This window comes from Streptopelia decaocto (assembly GCF_964273445.1).
Source record: "Streptopelia decaocto genome assembly, chromosome: 3".
Taxonomy (NCBI): Eukaryota; Metazoa; Chordata; class Aves; order Columbiformes; family Columbidae; genus Streptopelia; species Streptopelia decaocto.
In genome coordinates, this window is record NC_138656.1 from 90931796 (window position 1) to 90948707 (window position 16912).

The 16912-nt window shown below is 36.8% G+C and overlaps 1 protein-coding gene across 1 annotated transcript in view; it reads right to left on the reverse strand.

The window, feature by feature from the left end:
* ADGRB3 (adhesion G protein-coupled receptor B3) overlaps positions 1 to 16912 on the reverse strand; it is a 449703-nt gene that overhangs the window by 82701 nt on the left and 350090 nt on the right. The window contains exons 18-20 of the mRNA XM_082048907.1: positions 10053 to 10179; positions 8280 to 8383; positions 4997 to 5099 (exon numbers count right to left, since the gene is read on the reverse strand). Of these exons, the coding sequence (XP_081905033.1) occupies positions 4997 to 5099; positions 8280 to 8383; positions 10053 to 10179 (334 nt within the window). The remainder of the gene's footprint in view (positions 1 to 4996; positions 5100 to 8279; positions 8384 to 10052; positions 10180 to 16912) is intronic.

A 16912-nucleotide genomic window follows, 5' to 3' on the forward strand; every position in this document is an offset into this window, starting at 1 on the left:
AATACATGGCAGGCAGACGTGTGTGGTGCAGTGGACTCTGGCTGCTGACCTATTTATTGGTGTGGTCCTGGGATGGCTGAGCCATACTGCGGCTCAGCTCTTCTAAAAGCTGTTACACAAAGAAAGAGATGCCAATCAGCAGAGTAGGTGTTAATTTGGAAGTTGGGTACTGACAAAAATGGAAAGACATATTTTCCTGGGATTCAGCTGCTTGAATAGGGGGTATTCCCCTGAAGTTCTCCAGGCAAGACCTGAAATATGGAGTGCTATTGCCTGACAAACTAAATTCCCAACTTCCTCATTGATTTTCTAACACAACCTTAATGCTGTGTTAGCATCATTTCTCTGTTCATTCCATCTGCTCTTAGGTCTTCCCTGCTGTTTCCTAAGAGATATATTGCCACAATGCCTGCATCTGTAAGGCAGTGGCAGATATGGGGCAGGAGCCACGTGGTTAGAGGCAGCATTAGTACCACCTGAACATTTGCAGGGTTCTCAAGGGATCCCACCACCCACCGTTTCTCAAAACCTAAACCACAATCAGCTGCTTCAGAGTGCTATGCGAATGGGATGCGGTGGCTTCTCAACTCCTTTCCACTTCTATTTGGTTCCTTCAGCCTAGAACTGCTATTAAAAAAAATATTCAAGTGAGGCCTATGAAGTGAACATTCCAATCTTATTATCTACAAAATTTATGGGGGTTTTGTTCATTTATAATGCATTTATTAAAACTACTGACTGTTTATGTTATGTGCTTAATGTGGTCAGGACATGCCTTTTTCACATCTTTTCAGGTATGGTCTAAGAGATGAATTCAAAAATGTAGTAGTAAACATAAAAAGTGAATAGTGCAATTAAACAGAGATGACACAAAATATCAGGGTTGCTAAATATTGCCATGTGCCTTAACATCTTCCCTGTTCTTCCCTTGGTAGGCACACATAAACCTGACTATGGCTAACAAAATGTACACAGTCTTATGACATTTCTAAAAATACGCCTGCTTCTCACATGTAACCCAAACTCCAGCAACGAACTCTTAAGTACACTCGGGAACTTCTAATATAGTAAATAATTAAATTTTGCCCATATGTATAATGAATTTTATGGTTTATTTTAAATTGTATTGGTCTTTGCTTTCTTCACACAAAGAATTGGTAAACAAGAATTGTTTACCTGAAACAGCTAATATGTTTTCATTTAGGCAGAACTGTGAAGAAAACAAGATATTTTCTGAATGTATGCAAAGGAAAGAGAATTTATGAAAAAATCCACATAATACCAATCAATAGCTTATTATGGGTAGAGAATCTATTCATTAAATGGGATCGGAAGCATATTACGTATTTATAGCATAAATGTTAAAGGTCCACATATAGAAGAAATACGATCATTTTTCTTGATGGCAAGAAGAACATTAGGAAACATAATATAGCAAGAGTTACGTTATAGTGAAACCTACAAATCACTCACAGATATTTCCTCAAATAAAACTGTCAGTCTTTTCAAAGTAAATATGTAATGCTTTTGTAGATGTTAGGGACATCACAGAGTATTTGTGAAATAACAGCTGTGTCCTTCAATAAAATGCACAACACGTTTACCTAAGAAGGAATAAAGGAGCTAGGCTTTTCTGTTGGCAAAAGACTTTTTTGCTATTCAAATCAAAATCTTCCATAAGAAACCGTACTCCTCTCAGTGCCTCCCATCATGGACTATTCTAAAATAAGCTAAAAAGTCCCATGACCTGGACCTCTGGTCTAATGTTGGTATCCTCAAGTTACTGAAACTGGAGAAAAAAATCACTTTTAAACAGAGAATATTAGAAATGGAAAAGCTATGGTAGCTTGAAAGAGTTTAAACTACTTCTACATGTCTTCTGTAAATATTTTGTCCATTTCTCCCTGTGGGAAATACCGTGATCTTTTTTATCGAAAATGGTCAGAAATTAGTGGAACCAAAGAGAGTGCAATATTCAAATTCACTTAGTCTTCTCTAAAAGAAGCTTTTTTAAAAACATTGAGGATATACTCAGCCCTCAAAGAGTAGAGCCAAACCTAACATGCTAAGTATCTATGATTTACATAAAACAGAGAGAAAATAACAGAAAACCTGCACTTATCCAGACCAAGAAACTCAATAGTTTTTTCTTTCTTGCAGATGTCAATGGTTGTACTAAAATGAACCACAGAAATTTCCTGGAGAATAACACTGAATAGCGTTGAAATAAAGAAAAGTAGTTGGTGCAGTGTTTAATGCAGATAGAGAAAACCACAAATTTCAAATAGACTGACAATATGCTGTTTGTTATAAATACATCTTTGGTATGCTCAATTTACACACTGTTCAACTTTAAACCGGAATTCAGCTTTGACAACAGTTACAAGCACCCATTCTCAAAAGGAATATCTACAAATATAGAACTAGGGACAATTTAAACTCAGAAGCAAAGTAAAACTAAAGCATAGTAAAATGGGACATTCTTCAATTTTGTGAATATCAGTATCATCGTATGGACATTAATTAGGTGCTCCAGTAATATGTGAATAGTATGAACGTAAGAATGAGAACAGAACAGAGTAAATAAACTCTCAAACTTAGCATATCATATTTCTCAAATTTTCTCTGGTACAGTAAAGAAAACAGCTCATCTTCTTGTGATGAAAGACCACCTCAGCCTTTGTTCAGGAAACAATTTCTGCTGAATTAAATATAACATTGTTTTGATAGAATATTCCCAAGATTTCTCCCAAAATTTTCAAACAAACACTAAAACACCAAATAGTATGATAATTAATGATAATGGTATATAAAAAAATCTCAGAAAGAGATCTAAAATGCTTTTCATCTTAAAGCATAGGTAAGGACCTGATTTTCTTTTAAAGTTCCCATTTACAGATTTAATTTTCCAGCTCAGAAAATGAAACCATAATTTTCCCTACAGATGTCAGCATTGTAATCTAGATCTATGGACTAGAAATCAAACACTGGCTTCTTCTCATCATATATGATATTTGAAAATAAAAAATTCAGAACTTGAATTCAAACATATCTGATGTCAAACACATCCCTATTTACAAACATTCTGAAGTCATACCTGGATCTGATTGCTTTAATTTGCTTTTGCTAAACACTGGCTTTAGCTGGCCATTTTGGCTAGTCTCTTGAAGCTACAACATATTCACATATCAGTGGACATAGTGATAAGCGTTTTGGTCTGTAACAAGGAATATTTTCCTTAGTATAAAAGATATACTCTGCCTTTGATCCATTAGAGGTACTCCCTGGCTAGAAGCTCCCGGGTGGTACATGTATCAAAAGGAAGATGTGGACTCATAAAGCAGACAAGTGTAGTAAAAAAGTGGTATTTTAGAGTCATGTTTCAGGCCATATATTCAAAACTTTGTGATGTGTTGGTTTTTTATGTCAATTATTTCCACAAAACATCTCAATTTTCAAAATCTGCTGTTGCCAGAAATAAGTCAATATAATATCTCTCTACTTTCAGGAATTTGGGAAGCAGAAGTGAGGGAGCTCAAGGAGATTAAGACTTAAGGGCGTGTTTTAGTTCAGAGCTCCCCGAGTCAAGTATCAGAGAAAGGCTGCCAGCATACCTAGGGAGCATATTATCAAACACAGGCATTCTGATGCCCTCAAACCCTGATTCCACAGTGGCAACATACACAGGAACTTTCAGCTACTGAACCGTATTTCTTCTTGAAATACATAACAAAGTAGTATATATTGCTATGCATATTAGTGCTGAAACTCTAGAGAGGCTTAATCCTTCTTCTGCACTCTGGCACTCCAAAAGTGCATTTGTGACTTTTTCCCCTGAATAAAATCTGTGAGAGTCACATGGGTTTCTTCTCCAAATCCATATTTTCTTTATTTGTACCTCAACATACTTTCAAAACTTTAAAGCATATTAATATTTTAATCTTAATAATTTTGTTAAATTATGTGTTGGAAATGACTATGTTTGTTTTGGGTGTGCTTTACAAAGTACAGCTAATTTCATTGAATTTATGAGGCTTCTGGCAGCTAAATTTCTAAGCACTCTTTGGAAAAGAAAAAATTATTAATTATAGGTGTGATGTAGAAACAACAGTTATCCTATAGCAGATGATGAACGTATTTCATTAAATACTGGAAAAATTAAGACAAGCAGTGCATTAAGTAGTTTAACACAGTGGGATAAAGAATTACTATACAGATACTTGCACACTCCAAAACTTAACAGCATTTTATCACATACTGCCCTGTTCACCAATTATGTCCTGTTTTCTATTCAAAGCTATCATGTAGCTATGGTTAATTTTAAGCAACCATTTGTCTTCACTTCTGAAAGTTGCCTAGCATCACTAGGCACTGGGTGATGCCTCAAAGCACTGATACAGCCCTGCTCTACAGGAGAGGGACAAATGACAACTCAGTTCAGAAAGAGTCTGAGAACAGATTGGTAATAAATCAGCAATATATCACTAAGTAAGGTATGCAGGGTTATTACTTTCTTATAGCTACATTGGTCAGAGATTTAACAGTTCTATAGCTTGTTATGGTGTCTGTCTCTGCACATTTTCAAGAGTAGTACTCTAACTTCTAAGCAATTTCTACTTGCCTTTCGAGTACCAGTGTGTTAATAAAATACCAAAAACATTGTAGCACAATCCTATTACAACTATTATAATGAACCAGAATTTGTGCTTTTGATGTTGAGTCTTTGAACTTTTTTGCTTTGAAATTTAGTTATAAAACACACAAGTCTACCACAGAGAACACAGCTTATCCGAAGGAACAATACCAAAAGGGATTTTTGGAGGGGAAAAAAGACTACAAAATATGGTAAATATTTTCCCTTGTCTGTTAATATTTCACCAAAAATGCCAAGTCCTATGAGTACAGGACTAAATTGATGTAATTATTTTAAGCTAAACACAAATAAACCAAATAGATCAATATTTAAGTGCAAATTTAATCCAATCCATCATCATACCTTGTTATGTGTCTGAGTTTGTCCAACCAGGATAAGGATATTTGATGAGATGATAGACAGGCAGAAATTGATTAGAATTATTGACCTCTCAGATCTGATGTACCTGTACAAATAAACAACAAGAGAGTACAGCTTTTCTAAAAGGAAAACAACGAGTAAGTCATGAAAAGCTCTGATGCAATTCCTGCATTAAATACTGGAGATACTATGAAAGGTGAGTGCCCTCTTTCAAGTACTCAAAAAGGGTATCAGGGAGCTATCACATTAAAAACATAGCAGCAATGGTATTTTGATAGATATTATGCAATTCCCTCTTAGTGCCTTGGAATATTTTAAAAATAATCTATCAATGCTTCTTTTAAAAACTGCTGGCAAGACTCTTCTAAAACCGTACTGATAATAATGGGCTTGCATGCATTCATGTCAGGAACTTCTTATGCTCTCTGCTTATCCCTGGGAATATCCACAGCTGGCACAGACCACTCACAATAACTAACTTCAGCAAAAATATGGTGATTTACATAAAGAGGAGATCTGGTCCATGATACACAAATAAGATGCAGGTTGGTTGATGATACTATGGCAGTGCATCTTGAAACACGTTACTGGGATAACATTAGTCTTGAAGTTCCACCACATTTATAAAATAATTTGCATGAAGAAATGATAATACTGTAATATCTTCATAAGACCTAATGCCAAAAATTAGCTAAGTTTTTACAGAAAGATTATATTACAGCAGCGAGCATCACACAGTCTCTCTTGTAAACTAATACTCATTTTACAAGTATGTTTAGGATGAAAACGTAAAATCATCTTATAGTGTCTTTCCTTACAAGATGCAAATGCTCTCATTTTTCTATATACAGGACAGAAAGAGAATGATTATGGTTTAAAGTGAAGTACCTTACTGACCTGATTTTCAGAGCTGCTGACACAGTAAATGTTGACTACTAGTAAATGAAACTTAAGGGTGCTCAGTTCCTATGAAGACCATACCATATGTTTAGATATTCAATGACCTATAGCATATGCTTCTCTCTGGAGCTTAGTTAATATTGCTGTCTCCTCCTGAGCTGTACAGCCATAGCTGACAGCCTAAGGAAGTCATAACAAATGGTGCTGAATCCATGAGAAAGGCTGAACTTTGGACATGAATTGTAGTCCTTTTTGCTCAGCTATCAATTAAGTAACACAGCACTACTCTTTTTTTATTTAAGAAGACCCTGATATCACAGTCCACATTTTTCCTTAGAATATAACAATGCTCTTAAGGCTAGCTCTATGTGTTTGCAAACAACTACAGAAAGTCTAGTGCCCTTGTCTACAGGATCAGTATGCTGCTACTTTCTAACTTGTTAACTATCGATTCACCTGGGCCATTTCCCAACACCAAGTATCTGTGGACTATAAAGGGTCTTAGTGGTTGAGTAAATTCAGTGCAAGCAGGAGCTCATAGCATTGAGTTAGGCTAGGAAGGTCTTCATTTTTCTGCCAGCCCATTATGGAAGGGAAGGGAAGGGAAGGGAAGGGAAGGGAAGGGAAGGGAAGGGAAGGGAAGGGAAGGGAAGGGAAGGGAAAGGTGAATATTTGACTGACATTGAATTTGTTTTTCAGTCTGAATTTTCATTTGGGCAGATCAAATCAACCAACCATAAAAGAATGCTCACAAAGGCCTTCTCCAGATCACAATACCTCTATCTCATATCACTTCTAAACAGGCCCTGTCATTCAAAGGGAAGGTGGGTGTTCCAAAATATAAATGCAGACACAGGGTCAAAATATGACATTTCTCCCTAGCCTTAGATTTATAAAAACAAGCATATATATAAAAAATATAAAAGTTTCAGTGCCTACATGAGTTATCTTCAACTGGATACACAACCCACACTAGGTCCATAACATATCACACGCGTTTTTTTTTCTCCACTTGGAAGTTACTACAATCATAGAATCATAGACTGATTTAGGTTGGAAGAGAACTTTAAAGATCATTTAGTTGCAACCTCCCAGCCACAGGCAAAGACACCTTTCACTAGAGCAGGTTGCTCAAAGCCCCATCCAACCTGGCCTTGAGCACTTCCAGGGATGGGGCACCCACAACTTCTCTGGGAAACTTGTTCCAGTGCCTCACCATGCTCATTGTAAAAAATCTGTTCCTTATATCTAATTTAAATAAAGGAGAAGATCAGTTCCACTGAGCATGACAGTATTTCCATCCATGTGTTAAATATATCAGGGAGTATAAAAATAACACTATAATTCTTCAGATGGGAATTATATCATGAAATACTCTCATTCTTAGCTTTGACAGACAGGAACTGATAATTTTTATACTCTTTTTATTATAACTTATGTAACTAGATATTCTATATTTATTATACATATGTCTAATCCTGTGAGTCTCTGTGGGTACATGAGAGTGAAAGAGAAAATGGTTTAAAATTACTGAGTTTCTAAAAGAAAAATTCTGTTGCTCACTTTCATATTACTCTACAAATTATTAAAATTATTATTTCGTCCCTGTTTTTTCTTACTTGCATAAGGACTTATTTTTCTTTTATTATGAAAAAAAGTTAAATGCGAACCCATGTTCACTTTTAAAAATATTTCTTACTTTTCGTGACCTTTCCTCTTTTCTCTTTTTTTCTGCACTAATATATCATGCTAGTTCTCATCACTTCTCAAATTAATTTCCTCTATAAATATCTATTGCACTTTCAAGTCAATATAATATTTTAATATAGTAAATCCAGGATGGAAAGAATGTTTATTACTGGAATGTACCACCACAGTATTTGAGACTACTTAATTTTGTGGTATTCATTTAAATTTATAACCAAAGCGAATAAATTCAAGACCAGTTGAATGAATCTCTCTAAATCTGCAATATCTGATGTGGTACTTTGCTACGTCTTTTTTAGCACACAGAACTTTTGTTTTAAATTGTAAATGGAGGAAAAGCACTCAAAGATATAGGCCAGAAGCCTCACATGTAATATATAATATAGAAGAATCCTGTAAAATGATAATTATCACCATGAATACCCCACTGAAAACACACTGAAGAGGGGAAAGAGCGGGCTGTACCATCCCCAGTAGTCCAAGAGAGCAAAACTAATCAATCACATCAACAAATTTAGGCATCAAAACATGCACCACATTTTGCCTTTTTTTTTTTCTTTTCCAAATAATAAATGTTGCATCTAATGCTCTCTTTAAAGTTTAATTCAACTAAATATAGCTATGTATTTACATCACGCTTTGTCAATCCATTACATACCTCCATAGTGCTGCATAGACAACTGCCAGGGTGATCAAGGCCAAGCATGAAAGACCACTGCCTACTATTAAGGTCACTGAGGGTGTACCAGATGATTCCATGATCTGTAGGTTACAACAGACAACCATGAGCAAAACCACCCTCCATCAATTAAAACAAGTCAAAAGAAAAAAAAAAAAACAAAAACAACAAAATCAAAACAGCCACGCTGTCACAGGTAGCTTCAGTAATATTACTTATGAAAAAGAAACCTACTTAATTCCAGAATTGATCCATACACAACTCTGAGATCTACTTAATTTTTGATACATTCCTCAGAGGCCTTTGAGCTTTAAAATGCCTTATGCAACCTGCATGATATTTTGAAAAATAAAAAGTAGTGGTATTACAATGTAGTAGGAGACTCTGATGTTTGCACGAGTTTAAACTACTCCCCAGTTAAAATTAATTACAAGATATATTTGTCTTGAGAAGCACCAATAATACACAAATTGTGTATTAAACAAACAGCTTGGTTTCACTATAATATATTAAAGATCATCCAGTAATTTGTCCCAGAATTCGATTCATGCTTGTTGCAGAATTACCAAACTTTCTGACTTTTAATAACTTCGACTTCAATCCACTATTCTCACATGCTTAATTTCCTTGGGCCTCTGATTGTCTGGAAGGAATGGCAAGATATCTATGGCAACAATATCATAACCCTTCCAAAAAGAAGCTGCAAATTTAGAACTATTTCATTTGTACTCTGTGTATTAATAAAAAAATGAAAATAAATAAGTGACCTTGAAAACAAACTTGCTTTCCCTGCTGTAAAAGAAGCTATTACCATCAGATATCAGTTGAGCTTTTTCCCCCATGTGTATATGTGCTCATGTTCTGAGATAGACATGGTATTTACCAACACAAATGGAAAAAAAAAAAAAAGATCTAAAAGTTTCAAAGGATACTATGCCTGGTTTACCAAAATGCTTTTTAAAGCCTTAGAGATGTATTGTAAATTACATTTATCAAGATATCTTTTGTCACCCAAATAGGAGGTAAGACTGATGTACTTTTAGGCCAGATCTCAGGCAGAAAGTACCATTTTATTTCAACCACTTTGTTTCAAACGGATCTACTTTGCTATTAAAAGGAGTGCTCACATGCTTCCAAAACCAGGAACATTAAATTATGCCTTACCAGGATAACTTAACAAATATTTGCTTTTTAGCTGTTCTTACATTCAGTAATCCTGGGAGTGTCTGCTTATACATATCCCTTCTTTCTCATGAAAACTTGATTATTTTTCTTACATCATATCAAGCGACTACATAGAAAATCTGTGCTGAAAATGTCCAATGCAGATCTGCAATCTGTTTAACTACAGTATCTAGGGTTTTCCTACCAAGTGCAATAATAAGCCCTGCACATTCCCCTGGAAAGGCTGGAAACCTTTAAAAAGCTTGTTAAGTTGATAATTGTTCAATACAAAAGTTTTCAACACATTTGCATCACAATTAGAGGGCTTCCTCTGAAAAATTCAGAGTTCAAGAACATGCAGATTTCACTAGGATTTAGTTATATCACAGAATATGGAATTCATTTATGTGAGACAATGTAGACACCAGGAGACTAACATTTGCCTACCTGCAATATTAAACAATTCCTCAATGCAACGTCTGAAATATACCTGAGAGGAAAGCTCGACCAGCTCCCCCACCCCCCGCAGCCCCCCCGCCATTGCCTTTTGCATTAAAACTGGATTTTTTCCCCCCCTTTGTTACTTACTATTTCTCTAGGTTGCTGAGCCAAAATGGCGAAGGTAGAGAGACGATCACATAAGCATTTCGTATGGGATGCATCGGTAAGCACAGTTTTACATCCCTGGGTGGACCAGGTTCCCAAAGAGTCGTTCCTGCAAAGGAGAGAGAGAGGGAGGGGGGGAAAAATCGGGATAATTACGCCTGACGGCCAATTCCGTAAGGAGACAATGCAGTTTAACCGCGAGGGGAGCGGAGCGGAGTTCCCGGACAGCAGAGCGGTACTTGTTGTGGGGCAGGACCGGCCCCGGCGGCGCCCCCGCGGCGCGGCCGGGCGGGAGCGGGCAGCGCGGAGCGGCGCGGGGCGGAGCAGGCAGCGCGGAGCGGAGCGGAGCTGTCCGGCGCGGCGGTGCTGACAGCCCGGCGCGCTGCGCTGCGCGGAGCCCCGCCAGCCGCGGCAGCAGCCGCCCCCTGCGCTGCCAGCCACCTCCGAGCCTCACCAGAGCACTGCGAAAAACTCATCGGGGGAAGAGGGGGAGGCTTGTTCTCTCTCTCTCTCTCTCTCTTTTTTTTTTTTCTTTTCCTACCGGCTCTGTTTCTGGCCCTTTTGGAAAAAATGTGATGGCCGGTAGTTGTAGTGTCTTTTTTTTTTTTTTTTTTTTCCCCCCCCCCCCTCTCTGGTGTGTGTGTGGCTACTTTAAAGGCAGATGGTTCTCAAATGTCTGTCTGGGTTACGCCAGTTGGACTGGGAGATGCCGGATCTTCTGTTCTGATGGCTATTTTTGCTGAGGATTTTTTTTTTTTTTTTTTTTTGGTTGTTGTTTTTAGTGATCAGCCTTAGAAATTTCACCCTGGAAACGGCAGCATCAGATGCCTCCAACTCTTGCCTTAGCTCCAGCAGAGGGGTGGATTTCAGTACAGCAGCGCAGAACATCACTAAAGAAACACACGAGTTCGCCCTCCAGACATCACTCAGTCAACTCGCCTTTCCCTAGCTCCCTCCCCCTTCTCGATTTCTTTTTCTTGGGGTGGCAGCACCACGCTAACCCCAAGCCAAAGCGATCATTTGCTGGCACCTTTCACCAACCGCCCCTAAACAAAACAAGATGATTAACACAGCCCCCGAATTCAATTAGACATTCAATATGCTAATGCAAGGTCTGAAACCCACCCCAGCAGAACAATAAAAATGGTATCAACCCACGTTTTCTTTGTGCGGGTAAGGAGAGGGAGAGACAAAAAATCATCTCTCCCTTTTACTGAACTGCAGTGGAGGGGAGTATAATTTTTTCAGGAAAAAGGAGTTGGTTCCATATAAATCAAACGTGTTATCTTTACATATGTTTTGTTTAGAGAACAATTGTGTTTCTTTCTCCTTTTTCCCCCCTTCTTTCATGTCCAGGGAGCAACCGCAGCGACTCTGCTGCCAGCAGCAGCATGTGCACTGTCAATTCCTACCCATTTCACCTCAGGTTGCTAAATGACTTGAAAAAAGAAAAATGAAGGTGGAATAAACAAGGTGGGGGAATACTAATTTCCAGTCACTGTGATCACCCTTTTTCACCTCTTCTACCTCAACAACCCACCTTTGTGAGCGGTTCTATATGCCAGGACCCTCATGCAATGGCACTTTGTTATCCCAAGCCTGCTCTCAGAGTGCAGTTCACCCCAGCCCACCTCAGCATTTTGCGCCACTAGTTTTTGAACACACACCAGATGTAACCCTTACACACTATTGTCTTCTGAACAGTATCCTGTAATAAACAAAACAAACAGCAACTGAGGGAGACAAATGAGAGAAAATCACCAATTCTTCAAGCCACTAAAGCTGCCTATTAGCTTTCCTTCACAAATTGTGTCTTTCAGAGAGCCAGAGGCTAAATCAACATCCACTTTGAAAAATATAGTTATATATTCCAATTTCTGAAGCATTGTCTTCTGGATAACTTAACCAATTTATTTTATTAGCTTTCCTGTCTCTTATCTTATTGTGGCACACAGTTAAGGCCAAATGAAATGTATTCTTCTGTGCTGATTAAATATTAAAGAATGATAGTTTAAGAGAAATTGCCATGTTTTAAAACAAAAGGATGGTCTTATTCATCCTGAGACTAAGATTTCATATCTTGGATTCACCCTGTGCTGAAAAACACTGGATGCGCAATACATACAGTTAGCACTAAATCCTTGCAGATGGTGTCCAATGCATAGAGTTAGACAAGTTCTAATTATAAAACATAGACAATCATAGAGGTCAGTTTAATTTAAAACAAAACATCTGTTACAATTATAATTATATTTAAATTAGTATAAATCATGGGCAGCCTATCAGGTTTAGAGGGGCTTATTCTGTTCTTCAAGTCACTTGTGCAAAATCAAAATTCCAGTCATATATTAGCTGAGCAGTTCACTCTTGTACTATATCACCAGCTATTACAACTACACTACATATATTGCAAAACTACTTGAATACTACTGAAAATTTTAGTGGAATTTCCAAAAGCACTCTGAAATAAATAAAGTGCCCCAATTGAATTTAACGATAAGATATGCATTGACATGGCAGAAGCAGAGTTAACCTAATATGGACACTTTTTAAATTTAATTTCTCATTTTTTTCAGTGACACACTTCAGTTTCCTGCCTAGCAACATTATATTTGAATATGTAATAGAGGAAAAATCAGTGATTAAATATGGTCTATCTCTTTTCTAACCAGTTAAAAAAAAAATCCCCATTAATAAATTTATTTGTAGCCTGTTGAAATGATAGCTGACAGAAGTTGTGCAGAATGTTACACTAAGTCCATGAAGGAGAGAGAATAATGAGCAGAATCCAGAAGAAAAGTGTAACTGAAAGTTGTTGCATGATCCTCATGCTTGCAGAACAGTAAATGTACGATTACTAATTTACTTGGAGATGCTGGACATTTTGATTTGCTGACATAAATTCAGTATTTAGTTTTAGGTATAAAGTAAATAAGAGATGGAAATACAGAGTTAAAACAGAAGTATTATATTTAGTACAGTTCAGTGCTACACTTCCAGTGAAGTCCTCCATCTATGATCTGTCCCTCTTATAATGCAACTTTTCTGAGTCAATCAGAATCTATCCCATATTAGGAAGTTTTATTCCTTTTTGGTGTGATTTTCTTTAACTTTGTGTCCAACATTTAGGTTTATCATGTGAATATTAAAGAAGACACCTATTATTCTTCTGGATCTTTCTTGTTATGCAGAAAGCTATAAAGGAGTGACAGGTACTATTAGCACATGTTCTATTTATATCAGGGAAAATTATCAAATTTAAAATGCGTAGCAAATATAGATAGAGGTTCATGCCCATTATTGGCAATTTTGTACTGTTCCACTGAGCTACAGATGATTTAATCAACCTGGCAGAATTCCCATGATATAAGCAAAGGAATTCCCAAGAAGCATAGATTCACCATTGCAGATCCTGTGTCATCCTGCAGTTGAAGCAGGGGAAAAAGCACGGGAAGCAGGGGAAGGAATCTAAGTAGGATGTAATCTGGGCCCATGTATCTATGGATAATATGGCATAAGTACAAAAAGCCCTGCAGTTTTAACATTTGTCCTTCTCAGACTAGTCTTACAGGTAGAGGAATGCTGGAATGTCATTTTGAAACCCTTTCAGAGTTTAACATAAACTTCTTAGTTTTAAATCACGAATTGGGAACATATTGACAATGAAAATGAGGACCAGGTGATGTACAGAAAAGTATTTTAATTGTGTATTATATAGAAGTAATAATGTGATTTTTACTCTTTAAAAATGAATTATGCAATTTGCATGATGTATAAGTGATGCTCACTACTGAGAACAATGATATGACTGTCTCAGATATTGAAATGCAAATGTAGTTTACAGGATTGGAGCACTTTTGTAGAAAAAAAAGATTCATTCACAGACACAACTGCCAATCTGACACAGACTGATGATCAAGCGACATTCAATATGCTAGTAACTAATGTTTTCCTTATTTTGTGGTATTTTTCTTGGTCTCATGCTTCCCCTGCCCTTTGGCTGAGCTGGCAAAGCTCATGAGAGGCATTCGCCTCATAGGGCGGGTGGACAGAAGCGGTGTGGCCGGAGCTGTGTCTCCAGTGCAGCGCCCGTGTTTGTCAAGCACCACTTTTTGAAGCCAGCTCTGGTTTCATCAGGGAGAGAATCAAAAGGGAAGGAGGAAACTTAGATTGAGATAAACACAGTTCAATAAAACAACAAAATACTAACACACTACTAGTAAATATATATATATATACAAAATAGAAATAGAGTATAAAATAAAAGATAATGCAATTCCCCACGAACTCCATCCACACTAAGCAGCCAGTTCCAGGAAGTGATCCTCCAGTCCTGAACAGCCGATCCAAAAAAGAGAAAAAAAAAAGGGGGGGGGGGGGGGGGGAATAATAGCAGAAAAGCCCAGAGGCCTCTGCAAAATGGCAAAAGGCCGGACTAAACATGCCGACCGAAACTCTCCCCGGCTGCGCCTGAGAGAGAAAAGTGAAAACTGGAAGGCACCACTCTCCTTAAATCTGAAGCATCACACCAATGGAATGGAATACTCTTAATGATCAGTCTGGATGTCAGTCAAGCTCTGCCCCATCTATGCCCGGCTTCCTTGATGCCTCACACCTGTGGGCAGAGCACTCAGAGTGTCCTTGGCTCTCAGACCAGAGCAATTAAAAACATTAACTCTGTACTTAGGTGTTATCTCTTGTTCTCAAACTAAATCCAAATAATGACTGTGCTAGCTATGAAAAATAAAGGTTTCTAACTGCATGAAGAAAATTAACCCATTTTCAGTCAAACCAGCACATCATGACATGGTTTACCACTTACTATTGACACCTTTGTTAAAATTAATAATATACATGTCTTAATAATTGTATTTTTTAATCTACTTTAATCTACTGATGAATAAAAATCAACTATGACACTGCTGTCAAAACTACTAGCTTAGTTAAGGGCTCTACTTCATAATATACACTGTTGACCTTATTAGTTTATTTTGAAGAATTTTTTTCAAATGAAAGAATCTTTTGGAGGGAGATGCTTTTAGACAGAGATAAAGAAAGTTCACTATACTGTTAACTTTTTTGTTTTCTCCCCATACTGGCAGCTAGTGATCCAAGTAGTTGCCCACATTTTGATCATCATGATGAAGAGATAACATCTTGGCTATATATATATGTGTTGGTAGCTTACTTTAGTAATTTCTTTGATGATTGACATCTGTGCTTAAAGTAGGATGAGAAACCTTTTCAACCATGAAGTTACATTACTTAAACAACAGAAGAAACTGATATATAAGTATTTAAGTAAACTACATAGAGGTTAAGAAATTATAATATTATTTCTCCTGAGATAATTTCAATTCTCCCCACATCTTGGGTGTGTATGTTATTATACAACTAGGTGCTATTTTTTCTTTAGGACAGACTGGTATTCCCACTCTATTCTCAGTAAAGAATGTCATACAATGATGAGAAGCACAGGGAAAATGCAAACAAAATTTTTTTAGCCTAGCAAAGATAGGAAATAAGCTCATGACTCCTTATGAGTAACAGATCATGTACATCATTGTGCCTGTTCAGATGTGCTGGCTGGCACATTAGTGAAGATAAAGTCCTTTCAACACCTGCTTAGTTCTTTACACCTGGACCTAAAATCCCAGGGAAGCCATAGGGAAGGCTCAGCTGCAGGAGTCTCCTTTCAGTTGTACCTGTCCATATGTCTGAGACATGACCTAACTCTTAGTACGCATAATTTCTACTGTGATCAATCTTATCCCTATAAGTAGTATACAGCAACATCTGGTTTATCTCCACAGTTTTTCCTAAAGTGGGAAAACAAAAAAAGTAAAAGAAAACAAACAAACAAGCAAACACAAAAACCATACACACAAATAAAAGGTGGATGCAAACACACTTTGCTTAATAATGTCACATATAAAACTGTAGTTTAACAAAGTATTGTTTACCCTGAAATTGTTCATATGATTATCACGATGATGTTATAGGGCTTTATTTCCCCTCACACATTTTAGAAAAACTAACACATAAAATCATGGAAATGAAAAGAAACACAATGGACAAAAATAACTGCCTTATGACTACATGTCTAAAATCCCACAGATGTCCCAAAAAGCATGTCTGAATTTGTGTGGTATCAGAAGAAAAAGCTGGGTGATGAATATCTTGCAATTGGATCTCCAACCAGAATAATACCAGGAGTTCATCTTGCTAGAGAATAAGGTCACTTTTCCAATGCAGGTATTGAATTGTTTATTTTTCCTCAATAACATACTTATGATTTTTTTTTTTTTTTTTGCCAAAAAAGGTAGGAAGCCTTGAAAAACTAATTTTCTCTCTGATCTTTACATAAAAAATAAATCCTGTTTAAATTTTATATTTTTTTTTTTTTTAAAAAACAAATGTGCATCTGTCTGCAAAGCAATTTTTATTCCAATATGATTTAAACCAGAGGAGATATTAAATCCTAAAAAGTAGGTTTTGTAACAGAGCCATTGTAGTTATAAACAGACATTGTTACATTAACTTTCTAATAATATACAACTAATAGAAAGGTATGAAGGAAGATCAAAAGTTGCCTTGGTTATCAGTTTGACTATTCATCAGAATGGGAGCTATGGTAGTGAGTATTAATGCTTGGGGGAATATTTTATTACTCTTTATAACTTTCCTGTCCATAAAGTTTAAGGCATGATGCAGCACACAGTGTGCATAAGCTGTGCTGCAGTCAATACTTGCTCTGCCATTAGAATACTGCAAGTGTATCAAAGTGGAAAAGGAAAAGAAACTCTAAAGGAATTGTGTGACAAAAATTCTATGAGACAAAT